This window comes from Oncorhynchus tshawytscha, linkage group LG10 (genome assembly GCF_018296145.1).
Source record: "Oncorhynchus tshawytscha isolate Ot180627B linkage group LG10, Otsh_v2.0, whole genome shotgun sequence".
In the NCBI taxonomy this organism is placed as follows: Eukaryota; Metazoa; Chordata; class Actinopteri; order Salmoniformes; family Salmonidae; genus Oncorhynchus; species Oncorhynchus tshawytscha.
This window is the reverse complement of record NC_056438.1, coordinates 64,004,859-64,030,501: the sequence shown is the minus strand read 5'-3', so window position 1 is coordinate 64,030,501 and position 25,643 is coordinate 64,004,859. Positions and strand designations below refer to the sequence as shown.

The window sequence follows — 25,643 nt, the reverse complement described above, 5'->3', positions numbered from 1 at the left end:
ACACCATTCTGTATACTTCTGGCCCTTCTTTGGACACTGTGTTAACTAATCTCCAGACGAGCTTCAATGACGTACAACTCTCCTTCCTTGGCCTCCAAATGCTCTTAAATGCAAGTGAAACTAAATGCATGCTCTTCAACCGATCGCTGTTCGCACCTGCCCGCCCGTCCAGCATCACTACTCTGGACGGTTCTGATATGTGGACAATTACAAATACCTAGGTGTCTGGTTAGACTGTAAACTCTCCTTCCAGACTCACATTAAGCATCTCCAATCCAAAATTAAATCTAGAATTGGCTTCCTATTCAGCAACAAAGCATCCTTCACTCATGCTGTCAAACATACCCTCGTAGAACTGACCATCCTACCGATCCTTGACTTCGGCAATGTCATTTACAAAATAGCCTCCAACACTCTACTCAGCAAATAGGATGCAGTCTATCACAGTGCCACCTGTTTTGTCACCAAAGCCCCATATACTACCCACCACTGCGACCTGTATGCTCTCGTTGGCTGGCCCTCGCTTCATATTCGTCGCCAAACCTACTGGCTCCAGGTCATCTATAAGTCTTTGCTAGGTAAAGCCCCGCCTTATCTCAGTTCACTGGTCACGATAGCAGCACCCACCCTTGCACGCGCTCCAGCAGGTATATTTCACTGGTCATCCCCAAAACCTATTCCTCCTTTGGCCGCATTTCCTTCCAGTTCTCTGCTGCCAATGACTGGAACGAATTACAAAAATCACTGAAGCTGGAGACTCATATCTCCCTCACTAACTTTAAGCATCAGCTGTCAGAGCAGCTCACAGATCATTGCACCTGTACATAGCCCATCTTTAAATAGCCCATCCAACTACCTCATCCCCATATTGTTTTTTGTTTTTTAAATGTGGGCTCCATTGCACCCCACTTGCACATTCATCTTCTGCACATCTATCACTCCAGTGTTTAATTGCTAAATTGTAATTACTTTGTCACTACGGCCTATTTATTGCCTAACCTCTCTAATCTTACATCATTTGCACACACTATATATAGATTTTTTTATATTGTGTTATTGACTGTATGTTTGTTTATTCCATGTGTAACTCTGTGTTGTTGTTTGTGTCGCACTGCTTTGCTTTATCTTGGCCATGTCGCAGATGTAAATGAGAACTTGTTCTCAACTGGCCTACCTGGTTAAATAAAGGTGAAATAAAAATAATTTAAAACATAGTGCACAAAACGATTCCTGAAACATTAACTTAAGCTCTGTCTCTCAGCAAGATGAGGAGAGCTGTCAGACTCAGACCAGAAACCGTCCATCCAGACTTTGCTTTTCATCTGCCTCTCCTGACTGAGTGCTCTTTTCAAGTACATTCTAATAATGCATTCGACCGAGTCTTACAGGTTCAAAGAAAATAGTCTCAAAAGGAGTTTAGACCAGCAGGCATGATCACACAATGGGACAACGTGTAGTGCTTGCTGAGGATGTGATGTTCAGGCCTAGTGCGTTTCCTCTCATTCGTAAAAACAGATCATGAACCTGATGGGAAAACTTGAAACAATCGCTCACCAAGCAACCCTGCAATTTCATACGCCTTCTTCTGTTCAATCTTCTCATAATTCAATGCCTCAAAGAAGATGTCCAGGACTAGTAAGTTTTCTCTAGAGACAAAAACAAATACATCGAAAAGGTGTTACTATATAACATACATCTATCTTAGAGATACAATTGATTGATTTAATTTGCTAATTCTGAGACATTTTGCATTAATTTACAATAAAGGTGAATGGTGGAGACCAATATCATACTTTTATTATGATTTCTTTTAATCAAAATGCAAACCTCTGATCGTTACGTCACTTACCGTAAAACTTCAATTAATAGCCAGGGTGATTATTTGCTTAAATCACTGAACACAACAAGCGCTTAATAGATAGAGACTTCTGTTTCCTTAATGTACACAGCTTTTGCTCATTTGCATACAGTTGAAGTCGGAAGTTAACATACACTAAATACATTTAAACTCAGTTTTTCACAATTCCTGACATTTAATCCTAGTAAAAAATCCCTGTTTTAGGTCAGTTAGGATCACCACTTTATTTTAAGAATGCGAAATGTCAGAATAATAGTAGAGAGAATGATTTATTTCAGCTTTTATTTATTTCATCACAGTGGGTCTGAAGTTGTTTACATACACTCAATTAGTATTTGGTAGCATTGCCTTCAAATTGTTTAAATTGGGTCAAATGTTTTTGGTAGCCTTCCACAAGCTTTCCACAATAAGTTGAGTGAATTTTGGCCCATTCCTCCTGACAGAGCTGGTGTAACTGAGTCAGGTTTGTAGGCCTCCTTGCTCACACATGCTTTTTCAGCTCTGCCCACACATTTTCTATAGGACTGAGGTCAGGGCTTTGTGATGGCCACTCCAATACCCTGACTTTGTTGTCCTTAAGCCATTTTGCCACAACTTTGGAAGTTTGCTTGGGGTCATTGACCATTTGGAAGACCCATTTGCGACCAAGCTTTAACTTCCTGACTGATGTCTTGAGATGTTGCTTCAATATATCCACATCATTGTCCTTCCTCATGATGCAATCTATTTTGTGAAGTGAACCAGTCCCTCCTGCAGCAAAGCACCCCCACAACATGATGCTGCCAACCTCGTGCTTCACGTTTGGGATATTGTTCTTCGGCTTGCAAGCCTCCCCATTTTCCTCCAAACATAACGATGGTCATTATGGCCAAACAGTTCTATTTTTGTTCTATCAGACCACAGGGCATTTCTCCAAAAAGTACGATATTTGTCCCCATGTGCAGTTGCAAATCGTAGTCTGTCTTTGTTATGGCAGTTTTGGAGCAGTGGCTTCTTCCTTGCTGAGCGGCCTATCAGGTTATGTCGATATAGGACTTGTTTTACTGTTTCCTCCAGCATTTTCACAAGGTCCATTGCTGTTGTTCTGGGATTGATTTGCACTTTTCACACTAAAGTACGTTCATCTCTAGGAGACAGACAGAACGCGTCTCCTTCCTGAGCGGTATGATGGCTGTGTGGTCCCATGGTGTTTATACTTACGTACTATTGTTTGTACGGATGAACGTGGTACCTTCAGGCGTTTGGAAATTGCTCCCAAGGATTAACCAGACTTGTGGAGGTCTACAATTTTTCTTCTTAGGTCTTGGCTGATTTGTTTTGATTTTCCCATGATGTCAAGCAAAGAGGCACTGAGTTTGAAGGTAGGCCTTGAAATACATCCACAGGTACACCTCCAATTGACTCAAATCATGTCAATTAGCCTATCAGAAGCTTCTAAAGCCATGATATCATTTTCTGAAATTTTCCAAGCTGATTGAAAACACAGTCAACTTAGTGCATATAAACTTCTGACCCACTGGAATTGTGATACAGTGAGTTGCAAGTGAAATAATCTGTATGTAAACAATTGTTGGAAAAATGACCTGTGTCATGCACAAAGTCGATGTCCTAACCGACTTGCCAAAACTATAGTTTGTGGAGTGGTTGAAAAACGAGTTTTAATGACTCCAACCTAAGTGTATGTAGCCTTTCGACTTCAACTGTAGTTCATTGTTTAAGTCCACTTCCAGTATTTTAATACATTTTTTTATTTCCTGCACTAATATGTTATCATTTAAGCACTGTGTTACATGTCTTCTCTCTAAGTATACCTCTTTTAAAATAAAATAAAACTTCCTTGACAGAATAATTATTCTCTCTTTGACTGTGCATTTTCGTCAGTTCTTACTTTTGACCACTAGAGCGTAATCCGCAACTGGAGCATGATTTCTGGGGGTCCGTACTCCCGAAGTTGTTAGCTGTTTTTATGCTAGCCAGCTAGCTAGCAGTTCTCAGCTGTTAGCAGCCAATGGCTGTCAATTTCTTAATGGCAATAAAAACAGATTGATTGCCATATTTTTTCAGAGTCATTACTTAATTATTTAATGCAACAAATCTCACGTTAAACCTAGTAAACAATTCATGGTAAAATTGGAAACAATTCATTTAGACCCAGCGTTTATTTGAAACAGTCATTTATTTGCTGAAATGTGTACCATTGCCGACTATTAAAAGGGACAGGCGGCTATTTGAGACTAAATTAATTTGAAGTTGTTAACTCACTGTAACTATCCAGATACTTACCCAATGTACTGTTCAGTTTTGTTGAATTTCTTGGCCAGATATTTGGCAGAGGCTTTACTGGGTATTTTCACCATGGACAGCTCTTTGCCATAGCGTGTCATGCTGCAGGGTGTCTCACACACACAGTAGTCGTTGTCTTTCTCTACCAAGAAGTCTGTGGGGGATGACAATAGAATGGGAGTCCTGGGCCCAATTCACTACAGGCCCCATGATAAAAGGTAGTACAATTCAAAAGAAGCTGCAAAAACAACCTTTGCTGCTCAGCAGTTCCTTATTTCAAAATGCTGTATTGTATAAACGCTTTCGTACTCATATCTCAAACTAAAATATTGTTTGGTGTATCTACTGATCAGTGATAACTGGTTCATATTCCTAATCCTTATATCATTACCATTGTTTCTGCCTTACCTAAAGCTGGGTCTGCACAGTCTTTGTACTGCTCTGGTGTGCATACTGTTGAGGTCCCTATTCAACACGTCAGAGAGAGAGAGAGAGAGAGAGAGAGAGAGAGAGAGAGAGAGAGAGAGAGAGAGAGAGAGAGAGAGAGAGAGAGAGAGAGAGAGAGAGAGAAGAGAGAAGAGAGAGAGAGAGAGAGAGAGAGAGAGAGAGAGAGAGGGGGCAAAACAAAAATGTAATGTTAACATAACTACATATTCCTATGAATAACAACAACAACACAGAAAACATTATTAATCATATTCCATTGAGGAACTATGTGACGGTCAAGCCAAGATGTGTGTGAGTACCAGGCATGTGGACCATCCTGCAGTTACAGTTCTCCACCAGGTAGCGTGTCTCACAGTCGATACGGCAGGCTGTGATGCTGTACGTGGAGAAGAACTCAGAGTCGATGGGAGTGGACTTGCAGTCTCCCCATGGGGGAGGGAGGTACTGAAGCTGCGACAGAACAGAGCATAGATTTCCCCTCAGTATATTGGCCACTTTCAACAACATCTAGTCAAGCCCAGCAGGAAATCCAAAATAAAAGTGCACACAAGCAGACAAAAAAACAAACATATGTATTGAACAATTAATAAGGGAACATAATGAAATAAAGACACGTTTTCTGGCTTCTGTTCACATCTATAAGAATATTCCACTCAGACAACAGTGTAACTGATAAACACAGCTCACAGAAAACAACAAGCAGACACCATGCAGGAAATCAGTGATGCAGGTCAGGTCTATTCCTGAAAGTTTACATACACTTAGGTTTGAGTCATTAAAACTTTTTGGAGACAAAGATCGTACTTTTTGGAGAAATGTCCTGTGGTCTGATGAAACAAAAATAGAACTGTTTGGCCATAACAACCATCTTTATGTTTGGAGGTTAAAGGGGGAGGCTTTATAAGCTAAAGAACACCATCTCAACCGTGAAGCACGGGGTTGGCAGCATCATGCTGTGGGGGTGCTTTGCTACAGGATGGACTGGTTCACGTCACAAAATAGATGGCATCACGAGGAAGGACAATGATGTGGATATATTGAAGCAACATCTCAAGACATCAGTCAGGAAGTTAAAGCTTGGTCGCAAATGGATCTTCCAAATGGACAATGACCCCAAGCTTACTTCCAAAGTTGTGGCAAATGGCTTAAGGACAACAAAGTCAGGGTATTGGAGTGTCCATCACAAAGCCCTGACTTCAATCAAATAGAACATTTGTGGGCAAAACTGAAAAAGCGTGTGCGAGCAAGGAGGCCTACAAACTGACTCTGAGCTCTGTCAGGAGGAATGGGCCAAAATTCACTCAACTTATTGTGGGAAGCTTGTGGAAGGCTACACGAAACGTTTGACCCAAGTTAAACAATTTGAAGGCAATGCTACCCGATACTAATTGAGTGTATGTAAACTTCTGACCCACTGGGAATGTGATGAAAGAAATAAAAGCTGAAATAAATCATTCTCTCTACTATTATTCTGACATTTCACAATAAAGTGGTGATCCTAACTGGCCTAAGACAGGGAATTCTACTAGGATTAAATGTCAGGAATTGTGAAAAACTGAGTTTAAATGTATTTGGCTAAGGTGTATGTAAACTCCCCACTTCAACTGTATTTGTGTATGTACCAACATTCAGAGAAGCACATAGCCCATTGGACATAACAGATAACTGAAAAAGACCTTGGTGTGGCTTAGAGATTTTCCAAACTTCTCAATCATTTTCCCCAAATCTACCCTTGACCGTCTCTTGCGTCTGCATGCATTGGAAGACTGAGTGTGACAGATACAGAGTGCCAGTAAGTCATGAAGTGACTTGAAATGGAATACTTGATTCATTCTTTATGGAACTTGATTGCCAGGCTACAGCCTCTCATAAACATTATCCATGTAGGAAATAAAAACCCAGAGAAAATAACAGGCCCTCTAGACATTAAACACTCATTATCCAGTCTTTGTCTTCATACAAGCTGTTGAATATGGTGCAACCAATATTATTTTGCAGTTACAGTATGTTTATTTGTTTTGTTGTTTTTGTGCTTTGCATTTGAATGTTGCATACTCCTGGGATCCTCTGAATCTGGTTAATGTCTCCTAGGACTTTACTCTGGGAGGGTAATATAACCACATTAAACACAATGATTGGCTAACAGAAGGCATTAGCCAGATGTAGATTATCCCAGCAATATACAACATTCAAATGCAAAGCCCAAAAACAACAAAACAAACTAAACATAACTGCACAATAATATTGGTTGCACCATATACACAACAGCTTTTATGAAGACAAAGACTGGATAATGAGTGTTTAATGTGTTAGCTGGAAAGGATAACATTATGTGCTGATATTCTATAGTGATGGTAGTTATGAAGAGACATAAGACAGAGATGAACCAGGAAGGGACAGTCGTTGAAATGAGGTCACGACAGCCACATGGAGGGAGGTGATTGGTCCATTCCATCATGAAGACTTGATTGGTAATGAGATTGGGAGGTTTGCTATGTACGCTATTGTACATATGGTATGCTACAGTACGCTACGTTAAGCTACAGTACACTACGGTATGCTATGGTACACTACGGTATGCTATGGTACACTACGGTATGCTATGGTACACTACGGTATGCTATGGTACACTACGGTATGCTATGGTATGCCACCCTCTGCACTTGGGAGGAAACTAACCTTTGGAAGCCTGGGGTTACAGTTGGCCGAGGGCTTCCACCCCAAAACCTATCTAGTGTGGGAGAGGAGGCTCTGACTAGTGAATCTGAACCTTTACTCAGGCCTCATAGGACTTCTCATATAGGGGAGGGACCAGTGAACACGTCACCAACTACCGATTTTGACACGGACAACATCTGTCAAAGCCCTTTGTTTGGCTCTCAGATATACAGTAAGCAGCCAGCCAGTCAACCTATAGGTGTTCATCTTACTGAGCCCCAAAACAGCTGAGCCCATGTCTGAGGACACAAACCCAAAACTGGTTCAGAAACATACATTTCTTGTCATTCAGTCATCTCTCAATAATTGTTCTCGGCCACTTGAAGCTCGATTGTTGGTAAAAATAGCGTTCCAAATTTCCACCACAAGTTATTATACTGTATTCGCTTGCTGCAGAATGAAGTTGTCCTTTATTTAGTTCAGACATTTCTTCCACTGACATTGGGAGACCTGTTTGTATCATGTGGTTGAAGTGAGGCAGATTTGAGTGGTTCTGGTGAATGGAAGTATAATCATATATTGATATATTGATCAATCCCTCCGAAAAGGGTTTGAAAATGCTTAAATAATCAAAAGGATATGGGGTTAAACATTTTTAGCAATCAATTTGGATTCATTTGAGATGGTCTTACTAGTATGATTATTATAATATTTTTTTTAACCTTTATTTAACTAGGCAAGTCAGTTACGTAAAAAATCTTATTTACAATGACGGCCTACCCTGGCCAAACCCTGCCCTAATCCGGACAAGGCTGGGTCAATTGTGTGCCGCCCTATAGGACTCTTGATCATGGCCGGTTGTGATACAGCCCGAGATTGAACCAGGGATTGAACCATGGTCTGTAGTGATGCCCCTAGCACTGAGATGCAGTGCCTTAGACCGCTGCGCCACTCAAGAGCCTATGATAGATGATTCCTATCAGATTTAAATGGCACACTAATCAATTCAGTACAATTATTATAAATGAATTGCTCTAGTCATAAGAACAGATGAATTTACATATCACCTTATATATCTACTCATAGCTACTTTACAAGGGAAGTCGATTGAATTCAGAATTCAGTGTTGTTTGGATTGTTGTGTCCAATTGTCTGTTTTAGAGATGCACTGCACCGATAACCCTATGTTATTCTGTTGAATATGGCGTGAGGGATTTTGAAGAGACTTGTGACTTGTACCAAACAATATCTTCTCTGGGATCAAAGGCTTTTTTGAATAACTTGTGGTTCAAGGTGTAATTCTAGGTATTATAATTAATTTCTGATGAGTTTGTAACTCATTCAGTAGGAAAAGTGCCACAAACCCCTACTCAAGAGAAACTGAGTTCTGACACCTAATGAGATTTGTATCTTCAATGGGTGTATAAAACGTGACATTGTGACATCAGTGACACTTTGCTGAGGTCCTTTACAATAAAGTGGTTGCCGAAGAAAATATCTATCAAAAGATCACAGCTGTATTTCACTGTCCTGTCACTGTTTTCAAACCACAGGATTTCACAAGCTGCAGCCTGAGTGGCATGTTATTGCAATAGATTTTATTAGATTTTATTTTATGGACAAAAAAACAATGTGCAATGCAGGGCTGGCTCTAGCCTTTTGGGGGCCCTAAGCAGGTTTCGTTGGGGGGCCCCCACCTTGCGGAAAAACATTTTACTGGCCCCGTCTTGAGAAAATTTCAATTCTCCACATTTTGCCATGGGCCATAGAGAAAATGTGGTAGTTTTAAAGCAAGTGTTCTGCTATTCTCTACATTTTGCAATGGGGAGAGAAAACTGCAATATTATAACATTTCATTCAATTCTACTCATTATGCCATGGGGCAGAGAAAATTATTTAGCAGTTTTAGAGCAATTTTCCTGCAATTCTACAGATTTTGACATGGGCTTGAGCAGAATATTTGCCGTTTTAAAGCACATTTCCTGCAATACAACACATTTTGTAATTTCTTATGCCATGTTAATATGATATCTGAGTGAGAATTACAAAAAAAATCTATGGGAGCCCCTGGAGGTCAGGGCCCCTAGGCACGTGCCCTGTGTGCCCGGTCAGTATTTGGCCATGATTACAGCATGTTTAGATAGCTGGCTCGACTAACAACCAGTCTAAAAGTTGTTCGCACACATGGCTAATTGAGTGACTGTCAGTGACAGACATAACAAGAGAAAAACTGCTGATGCACAAACAAATTCTGAAGTTACACCTGGTGTATTCTACTATTCTTACTCTCAATAGAGTCAATTGAGACCGTCTATGTCACTTATGCGTGGAACCGGCGCTGGTGCACGGTTTGTAATACTATTTTCTATCCTCTTTAAATGATTATGCAGTAGTAGAAAAAGTTCCTTTGACACATTTTGATTTGTCTGGGTTTTGATGTGAAAAACAATGTGGGTATTATGGACATGCACCTGTTCTATTATTGAAGGAAGTGTTGGCTGCTCAACTCGAAAGAACACTGCGAAGAGAATCTATTAACGTATGTTTGATGTTCACTGATTTAACCCTGGATATGGTTACAGTTAGTGACAATGACAGGACTGTGAAATAGATGACCTATGGATCTGGCAAGCAGACCATTGTGACCACATGGAATACAGACTTATTAGAGACATTTTAGTTCAGTATTAAAATGACTCCTGTGGTCCTGACATCTGCCCTAATGGAAGACTACATTGATTTTAATATTTGTGTCTGACAACTGGATAATGGATACTATACTGAACAAAAATATAAACGCAACATGCAACAACTTAAAAGATTTTACAGTTCATATAAGAGTTACAGTTCATATAAGGAAATCAGTCAATTTAAATATATTAATTAGGCCCTAATCTATGGATTTCACATGAATGGGAATACAGATACGTATCTGTTAGTCACAGATAACTTTAAAAAAGGTAGGGGCGTGGATCAGAAAACTAGTAAATATCTGGTGCGACCACCATTTGCCTCCTGCAGCGCGACACATCTCCTTCAGATAGAGTTGATCATTCTGTCGATTGTGGCCTGTGGAATGCTGCCCCACTCCTTTTCAATGGCTGTGAGAAGTTGTTGGATATTGGCGGGAACTGGAACACACTGTCATACATGTCGGTCCAGAGCATCCCAACAGGCTCAATGAGTGACATGTCTGGTGAGTATGCAGGCATTTTCAGCTTCCAGGAATTGTGTACAGATCCTTGCTACATAAGGCCATGAGGTGATGGTGGCGGATGAATGGCAAGACAATGGGCCTCAGGATCTCGTCACAGTGTCTCTGTGTATTCAAATTGCCATTGATACAATGTAATTGTGTTCATTGTCCTTAGCTTATTCTTGCCTATACCATAACCTCACTGCCACCTTGGGGCACTTCTTTCACAATGTTGACATCAGCAAACCGCTTGCCCATACAACACCATACACGTGGTCTACGGTTGTGAGACCGGTTGTACATACTGCCAAATTCTCTAAAACAACGGAGGCAGTTTATTGTAGAGAAATTAACATGAATATCTCTGGAAACAGCACTGGAGGACATTCCTGCAGTTAACATTCCTGCAGTGCTCCCGAGTGGCGCAGTGGTCTAAGGCACTGCATCTCAGTGCAAGAGGCTTGGGAGTGATTGGGAGTCCCATAGGGGGTGACGCACAATTTGCCCAGTGTCGCCGGGGTAGGCCGTTATTGTAAATAAGAATTTGTTCTTAACTGACTTGCCTAGTTATATATATTTTTAAAATTAAAACATGCCAATTGCACGCTCCCTCAAAACTTTTGAAATCTGTGGCATTGAGTTGTGTGACAAAATTGCACATTTTTAGTGTGGCCTATTATTTTTCCCAGCAGAAGGTGCACATGTGTAATGATCATGCTGTTTAATTAGCTGCTTGATATGCCACACCTGTCAGGGAGATGTACTATCTTTGCAAAGGAAAAATGCTCACTATCAGGGATGTAAACGAATTTGTGCTAGAAATTTGAGAGAAATAAGCTTTTTGCGCTTATGGAAAATTTGTAGGATCTTTTATTTAAGCTCATGAAACATTGTACCAACACCAACACAATACTTGTGGCGTTTATATTTTTGTTCAGTGTAGATGTTGCTGCTCCGTTACGACTGTTCACAGTGCCCAATAGATATAGGCTACTGTATAGGACTGTGGTTACAGGCACTGTCTGTAGCCTATAGCTAGGTCTTTTTTTCCATCTGAAATGTATCCATACAATGTAAATGAAATCCTCTGGAAATATTTTTGATTCAATGTACCAGATGCTCCATCTTTCGTGATTTGTATTTATTTAGCATGTGGAATTGATTTGAACGAGAGAGAGAGCATCTGAAGCAATGAAATTTCTGCTGAATTCTGTGCTAATCTTGGGAGGCATTTCTGACTACACTTCAGTCACAGCCGGTAATTCACAAAGCTTAATGATATTGTTGGTCCTCTCTTACTCAAAGCCATGATAATTGTGGTACCATTGCCTTTTCGTTACACCACAAAATGTAACTCGTTCTTTGTATTTTATGAAAAGCAAACCAAAGTCTCCCGAATGTTATTTTTCTCTCTACATAGTGTTATTATGCATGACTAAATCCAATTTATGTACACATGTAGGATCTTAATTTGAGCCAGTTCGCTACAGCAGGAAAATAATCCTGCATCAACAGGAAATGTGAATTATTATGTGGATTATAATTCATTTATACGTTTTTCATAAGGGAAAATCAAAAATGACAAACCTCAGAAGCCTGCATTGCAGGAATGTCTTCATGCAACAGGGTGATCAAATTAAGATCTTACATCTGTAGCATATATTATGCTATTGTTCTCTATCCAACTGGTATCAGCGACAGCAAGATTATATGGAAAATATACCTTTGAGCTGTCAGAGATTGCGTGTGAACTGCCTGGGGTACTGTAGCTCTGGCCACCAATAACAGTGTAAATACATTTACAGGCAATTTCTGCTTTGTACATCCAATCTGTCTCTCCTTCTGTATTCCTTGTTGGATACATACTAGGTAGCAAATATTATATTGTTACTACTTCAGTTCAGAATCATTAGACGGTTTCTGTTCAGATTTAGCGATTGTGCTGGTCGCATGCTATTACGTGCATTATACAATAAGATAAACAGAATATATTTTTCTCCAGGCTCTGAGACACAGATGTATAGCCAATGACAGGAGAAGGAAGAAGGGTTGGGGCTTTGGATAAAAACACAGACAAAAGCAGAGCGAGAGGAGGATTGAAGTAGAAAAAAAGGAAGGAAGGAAGGGATAGGTGTTTGTGCAAAAGGCTAAGCAGTATGTACCAGTTGCTGCTGACATGACACAAAAGTTTGAAAACCAGGGGCCACACCAAATCCCAGCTGGTCAATGAAGGGAGGTTCATCCTGGCTGTGAATCTGAACCTTGATGCCTGCTTCGTACGAGGTCTCATCTGTGGATACATACAACAGCAGGCTAGAGAATGTAACAACAGGAACCTCTGCTGATCGGTGTTCCCTGGTCAGAGACATTGCTTGTTGTGTTGGGAATGAGATATGTGTTTTTACTGGATATTGGACATCTGTTGTGATAAAGCCACGTGTTGAAAATGCAGTGCTAAGAATGAACTATTTTTCCCAGGACGGAGACAATAAATGTTGTGTTGGATAAGTTGTTAAACTATATGTTGTTGTAATAGTGTACAGGTCAAATTCAGCACTAGGAAGGAACCTTGAATGAATACATGTCAGTCAGCTGGTTGATGTGTAAAGTTCATTCTACCAATGTCCCAAAATCCAAAGTCATTATTGTATTTATGGACAGATCAGTTATTGTGGTACTAATTAAGTGGTGTCATACCACTGGGTACTCACCTGTCTCTCCCCAAACAGGTAAGTATTCATCTTGTTGGATATCTAACATGATCTCCAGACCATTTCCTGTCCCACCTTTCAACGTTGTCAACATCGGGTTGCCATCCAAACCAGAGTTGAACGTGTAGCATTTACCGTACCTCGTGTAAATCTGCAAGAAGAAGAAGAAGGTACATGACATTAACTCAATGCAACAACATTGTTTTGACATAGCGACAACACAGACAGTAAACAGCACAGTCACTTTGAGCAATGGTTTCTCTCTGTGTAGACCAATTTAAACTGCGGTTGGGGATAGGGTTGCTGGGCAGGAAAGCTTTGCAGGTAATTATCTGAGAAAACACTGAACCAAACAAGATACTAGAATGATGAATGAATAAATAAATTAACACCTCTACTGTGGCAACTGGCAATCTTTACCCAGAACCATTTTTTAAAATTTCCCCTGAGTAATTTAGATACTTCTTTAGGATGTATTTTCCATTAAAACTGAAAGTTCCAGTTAATCCAAAGCAATATAGCCAAAACCCAACCTCTTCCATCCCACAAAACACTAAATTAGATTGTTCAAATACAATTTATATTAGGAAGTGTCTTATAGACCCCTTCGAAAGCATTAACTTGTACCAATGCATCTCAATGGTAATCTCTAGATGTAGAATCTTAATTGGATCACCCTTTTGCAGGATAACATTTCCAGGAAATGTACAACTTGCAGTAGAGTTAATGTTTTAAAAGGCTTCTGAAGCATGTCATTTTCACTTTGAAATTTCAGACTTGACTTTCCCTTAAGAAAATGTATCAACCCCTACAAAATATTATAATCCACATAATAATTCACATTTCCTGTTGCTGCAGGATTGTTTTCCTGCTGTACAAACTGGCTCAAATAAAGATTCTACATCTGTACATAAATTGGATTCAGTAATGCATAATAACATGTAGTGAGAAAAATAACATTGACTGGTTGGCTTTTCATAAAATACAAAGAACAATGGCAAGCTGTTGTCAAATTCCTTTTGTATAAAAGTAAATCCATTTCCTTTGAGTGTGAAAATAATATTTTGTGGTGTAACAGAAAGGCAATGGTAGCAGACTCTGAGTAAGAGAGAACAAAATAAATAATTAAGCTTTGTGAATTACCAGCCATGATTTAGGTGTATTAAGAATTGGCTCCCAAGAGCAGCACAGAAGTCAGCAGAAATTCCACTGCTTCAAATTGCTGTAGCAAACTGTCTCAAATTAAGATCCTACATCTGTACTATTAAGTATTGGTACAGAAAACATTTTGCCTGCAGCAAATAGCCAGCTGGTTTAACTGATTCAGAGATATACAGTGCTGATATTCCAGTATAGCACCACCATGTTCTTTTAGCACCATCTCTCACACATTTCATATTGACGTTTCATTTTAATTTTAATTTTTAATTTTTTACAAATTCTCTCAGATGGGCGACTTTGCTTTCATGTGTGCCAGCAGAGCAGAAATAATCATTAGGAGCCTCTTAGAATGCTGCATCTGATTTTGCATAACTGACACACGTGGCTGGTGAGCTATAACTTAAAATTAAAAGTTAAAATAGATAAAAGCGATAATGGCTTTAAATTCTCTATGCATTTTGCTGTGTAAGTGATTTAATTTCACCGAGGTGGAATTGATTGGTCATGCAGTGCTCTAAGGGTTTTATCTATACTGTCATACAGTTATCACCGACATGTACAGTGGGGCAAAAAAAGTATTTAGTCAGCCACCAATTGTGCAAGTTCTCCCATTTAAAAAGATGAGAGAGGCCTGTAATTTTCATCATAGGTACACTTCAAGTATGACAGACAAAATGAGGGAAAAAAATCCAGAAAATCACATTGTAGGATTTTTAATGAATTTATTTGCAAATTATGTTGGAGAATAAGTATTTTGTCAATAACAAAAGTTTATCTCAATACTTTGTTATATACCCTTTGTTTGCAATGACAGAGGTCAAACGTTTTCTGTAAGTCTTCACAAGGTTTTCACACTGTTGCTGGTATTTTGGCCCATTCCTCCATGCAGATCTGTGTGATGTTTTGAGGCTGTTGCTGGGCAACACGGACTTTCAACTCCCTCCAAAGATTTTCTATGGGGTTGAGATCTGGAGACTTGCTAGCCCACCCAGGACCTTGAAATGCTTCTTACGAAGCCACTCCTTCGTTGTCCGGGCGGTGTGTTTGGGATCATTGTCATGCTGAAAGACCCAGCCACGTTTCATCTTCAATGCCCTTGCTGATGGAAGGAGGTTTTCACTCAAAATCTCATGATACATGGCCCCATTCATTCTTTCCTTTACACGGATCAGTCGTCCTGGTCCTTTTGCAGAAAAACAGCCCCAAAGCATGATGTTTCCACCCCCATGCTTCACAGTAGGTATGGTGTTGTTTGGATGCAACTCAGCATTCTTTGTCCTCCAAACACGACAAGTTGAGTTTTTACCAAAAAGTTATATTTTGGTTTCATCTGACCATATGACATTCTCCCAATCTTCTTCTGGATCATCCAAATGCTCTCTAGCAGACTTCAGATGGGCCTGGACATGTACTGGCTTAAGCAGGGGGACATGTCTGGCACTGCAGGATTTGAGTCCCTGGCGGCGTAGTGTGTTACTGATGGTAGGCTTTGTTACTTTGGTCCCAGCTCTCTGCAGGTCATTCACTAGGTCCCCCCGTGTGGTTCTGGGATTTTTGCTCACCGTTCTTGTGATCATTTTGACCCCACAGGGTGAGATCTTGCGTGGAGCCCCAGATCGAGGGAGATTATCAGTGGTCTTGTATGTCTTCCATTTCCTAATAATTGCTCCCACAGTTGATTTCTTCAAACCAAGCTGCTTACCTATTGCAGATTCAGTCTTCCCAACCTGGTGCAGGTCTACAATTTTGTTTCTGGTGTCCTTTGACAGCTCTTTGGTCTTGGCCATAGTGGAGTTTGGAGTGTGACTGTTTGAGGTTGTGGACAGGTGTCTTTTATACTTATAACAAGTTCAAACAGGTGCCATTAATACAGGTAACGAGTGGAGGACAGAGGAGCCTCTTAAAGAAGAAGTCTGTGAGAGCCAGAAATCTTGCTTGTTTGTAGGTGACCAAATACTTATTTTCAAATAAATTCAAATAAATTGCAAATAAATTAATTAAAAATCCTACAATGTGATTTTCTGGATTTTTTTCTCATTTTGTCTGTCATACTTGAAGTGTACCTATGATGAAAATTACAGGCTTATCTCATCTTTTTAAGTGGGAGAACTTGCACAATTGCAAAAAAAAAATACTTTTTTGCCCCACTGTATATTCATAACCACAGGACAGGTGATACATCAGTAAGGTACTGTATGGGCACAATTATCCATTACAGTGTTCATACACATGGGTATATTACACATCCAAGATCATGGCACGAGACCCGCTTGCCACTGCCTGCTCTCTCAAATACCAGGTAAAAGGTACACCTGTTTGTTGGGAGTATTTTGTCTCATCAAACAAAACGAATAAGGCCTTAAATCCCCACTATTTAATCCTTTCACAATGCCAACTACCATTTGATTTGAGCTGGGGCATAATATGTCAGTATTTAATAGCCACTAACAGACACTAGCATGGTCAAGACAAGCCCTGTTGCTGAATTAATCACTACCTGGCTTAATACTCTGGTCCCACAGATATACATCAGAAGAGAAACAGGTAGCCCAGTACTCTGTAGCCATGGGCTACAGATTTCCCTTTCAATATCCATTGTGGTGAACGTTTTAGGGAGAGTGATGATGGGGAAGAGAGAGATGACTCTGACAGCGTAACAAAGCCTCTCTCTAGATATCAGTCAGGCTTCCATGTCCCGTCTTAGATAGACCAACATCGGCTCAGACGGACATGACGAGGCTTCAGTTTCCTCTCCCCTCCTGTCCATAATGAGGCCCTCGGAGCAACTGGCCCCTGCACAAAATGGCAGCGGGAATTCAATTTTTTGGGGGGGGTTTGACCTTTGAAAATGTGCTGGTTTAATATAAAATAATCCCTAGGATGAAGCTTTACAATGCCTCACAATGAAGTACCAAATCTTTGTGGAAAATCTCTTTGTCAAAGCTGTCAAAAGACGGAACCTAAAGAGAAAAGTCCTCCTTTAGATGGAATCTCATTTAATCCGATAAAACTTGAAATGACAGATGATAAAAATCTCTGGATCTGTCAGCTACTTAAACGCAAATCCCAAATTGTCTATTCATATTTTTTCTAAACCTGTGCTATTGATAAATTGGTCATGTCTACTAAGCACTTGAATGTGACTAACAATGACATCCATTTTCTTTTCATGTCAAATTTAGCAGCAATCTGTTTGAAGAGTGCTAATAGCTTTGAGGTGAAATGATTGAGAGTAGCTGACTGTTATAATTATAGACTGGTGCATTCAGGGGCTTATTTTCACTGATAAGCCTAAAGCAATCCACCTCTCCGAGGAATAAGCCCATGAAATGGATGCACACAGTCAATAAACTTCCAGATATTTAATATGAGATGCAGAAACTTTAATTTTGTACATTTATAATGGTTGAATTATTGATGCCTTCATTAGTCTTCCCTGAAGCTGCCACTGTGGTTTGAATAGCAGTTACTAAAAGGATCATGTTTGGAGATGGAGACAATGTGAATGTGGTAGGATTCACTTTGTTATACCGTACCACTGCGGCTCTAAAATCATCTAGCGTGTTAACAATATGTAAAGAAATGGATCAATAACCTTCTCTAAACTGTATTTGGATTATTTGGTTTCTTACAATTCACTGAACAACTATTATGTTTAATAGGCTCAAGAAAAGACTGCAATACTTTATGTGAAGGGTCCATAATAAATGTTTTATAAGGCATTTCTAAAACATTTCCAAACAGTTTGCACACCATTTATTAATCATTACTCCCACATTTGAAAATCTTAGTAAGCTAATTATTCACAAATGTATATATATATATATATATATATATATATATATATATATATATATATATATATATATATATATATATATTATTTTAAATATCCTCTATTGTGTGCCTATTCTTTTACCAGGTACTGCTGGAATGTCTACCAATGGCATGACAATCTTCTTGTGAGAAATAACACTGGACACTCCAAACATTTATAAAGTATTTATAAAGCATAAATAGCGCTCACTTTAGACTAGGGGCTGCAAAAATACTTTACTAATGCTTAATAAATAGTGAACACACACTTTATAAATGCCTTATAAATGTTTTATAACGGACCCTTCAAATAAGTGTTACCAAAAAGACATGGCATGTTTACCAAGGACCAGACAAATCATCTGACTTGATACCAGCAGCTACCTTCAATCCTCCTGCCTAGAGATGACCTGCTAGAGTGAATATCATTCAAACACACCCTTGAATTAATTATCATTACCATGTACACAAAATGCCATCAACAACACCTCTCAAACATTGGTCTCTATATCTCTAGACTACGTTACTGTACATACAGTGGTGAAGTTCTGATGGGTGCAGTTCCCCCCCCGGAACCTGCATTCCAGCAACATGTCCTCCAGTTGGTGGCCCAGCCTGCCAATCATCTCAGTTGTGTTGACATGGTAATGTGGAGACGGGGTGTAGCCATTGAAGTCCAGCAGGTTGAGGAGGCTGTACTTGTGGTTGTCCCTCAGAAGAGCCAGGCTCCTCTCCATGACCGTGTGGTTCTGATGCATCAGGTCCATCCAGTAGCCGCTGTGGTATAGGTCAGTCTTGGTCAGACTGGACACCCGGAACAGGTTGTGGTTGCAGAAGGTCACAGCCGGGAAGGACATGTTGTGAGCCCACACCATCTTGATCTTGGTGACGGCCGGGTAGGACATCAGGTAGAGGATGCGGTTCCAGGACCAGGTGAACAGGAGACCCATGCACACAAAGAAGGCCAGGAGCCAGAGGACCCGCTGGGGTAAGGTCTTGTCTGGGGAGAAGACAAACCTCAGCCCGTGGACCTTGGTCCTCCTCATGAAGGCTATGGTGATCTCCATCCATGACTGTTTCAGCATGCTCTTCTTCCTCCTTCCTGTTTTGTTCTGGATAGTGGTTTCCTGGGCATCGTTAGGTAGAGACCCCAGGCTGTTTAATTCTGATGTGGGGGCAGTTAACATCATGATCTCCGTCCAAAGGCAACCTGTAAGTTTCAAGCCAAAATACAGTCTTCTTAGGCAAGCTTTAGGGTTTTCATTTTGCATACAGTGGCTTCCTGGAAAATCATAATGGGTTTTCTGGTTGAACTGGTGTCATAAATTCCAGGAAAAAGTGAAAAAGAATATCCTTTTCGATGCTCCAGATAGACTCAGCTGTCCAGTAATTAGGCTTGGTAACTTCACAATTTAATAAAAAAAATAAAACGGAATTACATTTTTTAAAGAGAAGATAACCAACACCAGTCTCTCATCAACAGATGGGTGTGATAATACTATGTTGCAGGTACAGGCATGTAGTTCAATTCCTGAAGCAATCAGTCACTTAGGAAATCTGTAAACACGTATCCCCGTTGCTCAGATGTTGTCTCTCTTTTTCTTCTTCACCTTCCTCTTCATCTCCACAATGAGACAATAGTTCTCCCAGTTTCCAGTGGTTTGTGCCTTTTGTGCGCACGCTGCCTAGAAAGCTATTAACTCCTCCCTTCTGCTCAGCTGGAAGATATGCTTTTGTCTGTGGACTTGCAGCAGGAATATATAGTTACTTTCCCCCCTCACTCTCTTTTCTCTACAGTCGAATGGGAATGAGGTGGAGCCACTGAGTGAAATTGTTTTCCTCCAGTGATAGAATAGGCACAGATGCGAGGAGGGGAAGGGGAACGGTATTTCGAAAATACAAGCAAGAATACAGCAAAAAGTCCTATTGCAACAGGGAATGCCTTGGTTCCATTTCCATCTACTGCTACCTACACTCTGCTACAGTAGTGCTGCAACAGTAGCAGCTTCTTTACTAGGATCCATGACAACTGTATTATTGATAAACCAGAGAACAGTAAATCAGATACTAGCCAATAAACATGAACTCAAATTACACCCTCAGAATTCTAGTCGAAAATCAATCAAATGCATTTATAAACTTTGATATATCAGTCACAAGGGCTTTTACCGTAATCAGGCAGTATCAAATGTCACTTTTACCACTTGTTTTTGATTCTTTGGGTCTTAGACAGTTCTACATGTTAGTTTCAAAAATAAAGTGCTGCCAAGGAGCTCCTACACAATTAACAGATATGAAAGAAGCAGCTTTATTTTCATTGAATCAGAGCCTCTCAGAACCTCGAGAGCCAGCCAGGCAGAGGAAATTGGACCCAAGAGTATTGAGAGCCATGTCATTTTACGACATAATCAGCACAACACTTTTGCATGCGTGGTAGTTTTTCCCCACTGGAGTATAATAGACATAATATTCTGTTAATTGGGAAAAGTCCTACAGTATTTGTAGCAGATATTTATTGAGGGCTTAAAACACTGAGACAGATGTTCAAAGACTGCAGCAGAAACTCTCTTGAACTACCCAGTCACCTGTATATAAGTGGTTACAAGTTGGGAGCATGTCATGCATTTGTTACTGCAATGGAGCAAACATATTTTAATACATTTTAAATCAAGTTTAGGGTGGTGGAGAGTGAGTAAAAGGGTTCGTTGTACCACACCTTGTTTCTAGGAAACCATACACAAAATCAATCATGTGACCAAACATCATTATATGGAGTCTGTGAAGGAAGAAACCACATGGACAAAGTGATACTCAATTTAGGTCCAAAAAACTAATTTTCACAAAGTCAAATGAATTAAGTTTTTTAAAGGTTTCATGATGCTTGTTTCCAAACCAAAGTAAACACACTGTAGTTTTATACATAATTTGGGCTCACTATAATTTACAATATGAGGCCCTAAAACTAGCATGAAAGTACATCCTTGTAGCTGTGTAGGCTAATATAGTCAAACTGTTGGCCTTAGGGTAATTTGAGACAAACGCCACCGTACCACCACACAAATAACAACTGGTCAAGAAATGGAAGTGATATTGAACAGAGATATCTACAGTTGAAGTCGGAAGTTTACATACACTTAGGTTGGAGTGATTAAAACTTGTTTTTCAACCACTCCACTAATTTGTTGTTAACAAACTATAGTTTTGGCAAGTCGGTTAGGACATCTGCTTTGTGCATGACACAAGTAATTTTTCCAACAACTGTTTAAAGACAGGTTATTTCACTTATAATTCACTGTATCACTATTCCTGTGGGTCAGAAGTTTACATACACTAAGTTGACTGTGCCTTTAAACAGCTTGGAAAATTCCATAAAATTATGTCATGGCTTTAGAAGCTTCTGATAGGCTAATTGACATGATTTGAGTCAATTGGAGGTGTACCTGTGGATGTATTTCAAGGCCTTCCTTCAAACTCAGTGCCTCTTTGCTTGACATAATGGGAAAATCAAAAGAAATCAGCTAAGACCTCAGAATTCTTTTTGCAGACCTCCACATGTCTGGTTCATCCTTGGGAGCAATTTCCAAATGACTGAAGTGCAAATGACTGACGCCCTGGTCTTAGTATTTTGTGTTTTCTTTATTATTTTGGTCAGGCCAGGGTGTGACATGGGTTTATTATGTGGTGTGTTTAGTCTTGTTTTTTTTGTAGGTATTGGGTTTGTGGTATAGTGGGGTTATCTAGGAAAGTCTATGGTTGCCTGAAGTGGTTCTCAATCAGAGGCAGGTGTTTATCGTTGTCTCTGATTGGGAACCATATTTAGGCAGCCATATTCTTTGAGTGTTTTGTGGGTGATTGTTCCTGTCTCTGTGTTACTGTGTAGTATAGTATAGTATAGTATAGTATAGTATAGTATAGTATAGTATAGTATAGTATAGTATAGTATAGTATGGTTTGGGTGTTACGGTTTTGTATTATTCGTTATTAAACATGTATGAAAATTACCACGCTGCATTTTGGTCTGATCCTTGCTACACCTCTTTGTCAGAGGAGGAGATAGAAGAAAACCATAACATGAAGGTACCATGTTCATCTGTACAAACAATGGTACGCAAGTATAAACACCATGGGACCACACTGTCGTCATACCGCTGAGGAAAGAGACGCATTCTGTCTCCGAGAGATGAACGTACTTTGTTGTGAAAAGTGCAAATCAATCCCAGAACAACAGCAAAGGACCCTGTGAAGATGCTGGAGGAAACAGGTACAAAATTATCTATATCCACAGTAAAACGAGTCCTATGTCAACATACCCTGAAAGGCCGCTCAGCAAGGAAGAAGCCACTGCTCCAAAACCGCCATAACAAAGCCAGACTACGGTTTGCAACTGCACATGGGGACAAAGATTGTACGTTTTGGAGAAATGTCCTCTGGTCTGATGAAACAAAAATAGAAATGTTTGGCCATAATGACCATCTATAATGACCATCGTTATGTTTGGAGGAAAAAGGGGGAGGTTTGCAAGCCGAATAACACCATCCCACCGTGGCTGCGTCATGTTGTGGGGGTGCTTTGCTGCAGGAGTGACTGGTGCACTTCACAAAATAGATGGCATCATTAGGATGGACAATGATGTGGATATATTGAAGCAGCATCTCAAGACATCAGTCAGGAAGTTAAAGCTTGGTCGCAAATGGGTCTTCCAAAAGGACATTGACCCCAAGCAAACTTCCAAAGTTGTGGCAAAATGGCCACTCCAATACCTTGACTTTGTTGTCCTTAAGCCATCACAAAGCCCTGACCTCAGTCCTATAGAACATGTGTGGGCAGAACTGAAAAAGCATGTGCGAGCAAGGAGGCCTACAAACCTGACTCAGTTACACCAGCCCTGTCAGGAGGAATGGGCCAAAATTCACCCAACGTATTGTGGGAAGCTTGTGGAAGGCTACCCAAAACATTTCACCCAAGTTAAACAATTTAAAGGCAATGCTACCAAATACTAATTGAGTGTATGTAAACTTCTGACCCACTGAGTGTAACGGCGTTCTTCTATCTCCTCCTCTGATGAAGAGGTAGAACAAGGATCGGACCAAAATGCAGCGTGATGATGATTCATAATATAATTTTAATGAAGGAAAAAACAATACAAGCGGAAACTACAAAATAATGAAAAGTGAAAACCGAAACAGCCCTATCTGGTGCAAACACATAGACAGGAACAATCACCCACAAAATACACAGTGAAACCCAGGCTACCTAAATATGGCTCCCAATCAGAGACAACGAGAATCACCTGACTCTGATTGAGAACCGCCTCAGGCAGCCAAGCCTATGCTAGACACACCCCTAATCAGCCACAATCCCAATGCCTACAAAAACCCCAATACGACAACACAATAAACCCATGTCACACCCTGGCCTGAACAAATAATAAAGAAAACACAAAAATACTAAGACCAAGGCGTGACATTGAGAATGTGATGAAAGACATAAAAGCTGAAATAAATAATTCTCTCTACTATTATTCTGAAATTTCACATTCTTAAAATAAAGTGGTGATCCTAACTGACCTAAGACAGGGACATTTTACTAGGATTAAACGTCAGTAATTGTGAAAATCTGAGTTTAAATGTATTTGGCTAAAGTGTATGTAAACTTCTGACTTCAACTATATATCTGAATGTAGGCATACATTTAAGATATACAGTACAATATACCACACTCCCATTCTATGACTATAACTTTGATTTACCAGCATCATCACCCACTGTTGCAGGACACCATCCCCCACATAACCCAAGGCGACTCAACTTACCCTGTCCCTATGCTCAACTTACCCCGTCCCTATGCTCAACTTACCCCATTCCCAGGGTAAATGGTACCAACAAGCTACAGTCTTACAAAAAATGGTTCCAAAATGGTTCTTTGGTTGTACCCATAGGAGAACCCCTTTTGGTTCCACGTAGTGGCCTTTTCAGTTCCATGTAGAACCCTCTGTGGAAAGGGTCCTACGTGGAACCAAGAAGGGTTCTACCTGGAACCATAACAGATTTTTCAAAAGGTTTTCCTATGGGGATCTAGATAGCACCTTTCTTTCTATGAGTGTATGTTTTCAAAACAGTTACATTTACATGAATTCTGTTTATTTCCAGAGATACACATTATCCTGAAATATATGTAGAGGTAGTCTTTTTTTCTAACAGATATATTTCCCTTGATGTAGTGATGCTGAATGTAAAAATGCCTCAACATACCCCACAGCAAATAATCCTTAGATATACTTCTGTGACATTCTCCTTGGAACCAGGTGTCTGTCTGTGTTTGTAATTTTGAGCTTATCATCCCTGTGGTGAGTGTGATACTGAAATAAAGCATCCATTTAATAGTAAAAGATGCCCATCTCCTATATTCATAAACAGGCAAGACTAATTCTTTAAACCATACTTTGTGGATTCCCCAAATCTCATTAAGAAAAAAGTCTGTGTCAATCCATAGTCCTGAATACTAAACAGGATATGATAAAATCTCTCCCGGTTAGGAGGGGAAGACTGGGTGAAGAGTTGACTGGAGTTTGAGGGCTTACAATAAATGTTTGTTGGAGCTATAAAACCATAAGCGATTTGAAGCACTGCCTAAATCTTTAGCTTCAATGACCTTTTTCTTGCACAGTCCAATAGAGTTCTTAACAGATAAGTTCTTATCTGATCATTAAATGCCTGCCTGTGGTCTTGTCTAACCAGCTTTTTAATTACGCTTTCCCTCCCCGTTCTTTTTGCTTCAAGAAAAAAGTACACTTGAATATTTAATGAGCCCAGATTACATTTTTTTCTCTGATAATTTTGTCTAAAAACAATTTGAATAAAAATGAATGGCATGAAAACATCTGTAGACTGAAGGTTGACTACTGACTAGGGCTGATGCGGTGATTTAGTCACAATAATTTGGCTTCTCCAAGCTCTGATGCTGCTGCTGGTCATTAGTAACCTACCAAACTTGCTAACTGCCTGGTCCCTCTAATCACTCTGACATCAATGCCAATGTATTTGAAAATTGAATCAAATACTTCATGAGGGCTCATGAGCTTCTCAACATTTCTATAGGCTATGCCGGCTATTCCCAAACTGAGACACGCGCAATGCCGTCGGGGTTGCGCCAAATAAAAATGTGATTCACATTTTCAAACATTTTTTCTCACCTGAGTAGCCTCGTTTCACTGCCTAAAATAAAATTAAACCATCTAGTGTTCAGCCAAATAACAACACAATGTCAAATACAGGTAGCCTAGTCAAATAATTAACATCCAATCACATTAACCGTTACACTCTCACGGGAATTCCACTAATTGTCCAAATGTAGCCAAATGTAGCTGCTGCTCATTCCGTTTGCTCGAAAAATTTATAAATATGGAAATAAAGTAAGGCCCACGTCCATAGAGACACATACCACCTCTACTGGTAGTACTGCTACAACCAGTACTACTACACATGCACCTTTCGACGACACAAATTGTTCTGCT

General features: G+C 39.9%; 1 protein-coding gene across 4 annotated transcripts in view; it reads right to left on the bottom strand.

Moving 5' to 3' along the window:
• LOC112260629 (acid-sensing ion channel 1C) overlaps positions 1–25,643 on the bottom strand; it is a 163,731-nt gene that overhangs the window by 11,049 nt on the left and 127,039 nt on the right. For 3 of the 4 annotated variants that reach the window (XM_024435897.2, XM_024435895.2, XM_024435896.2), the window contains exons 1-7: positions 18,667–19,897; positions 13,154–13,304; positions 12,605–12,732; positions 4,888–5,038; positions 4,550–4,606; positions 4,142–4,295; positions 1,555–1,646 (exon numbers count right to left, since the gene is read on the bottom strand). In XM_024435897.2, coding sequence (XP_024291665.1) covers positions 1,555–1,646; positions 4,142–4,295; positions 4,550–4,606; positions 4,888–5,038; positions 12,605–12,732; positions 13,154–13,304; positions 18,667–19,401 — 1,468 coding nt within the window. In that variant the 5' untranslated portion in view covers positions 19,402–19,897. Of the gene's footprint in view, positions 1–1,554; positions 1,647–4,141; positions 4,296–4,549; positions 4,607–4,887; positions 5,039–12,604; positions 12,733–13,153; positions 13,305–18,666; positions 19,898–25,643 lie in introns of those variants that run through there. The other variant, XM_024435898.2, reaches the window with a different exon arrangement.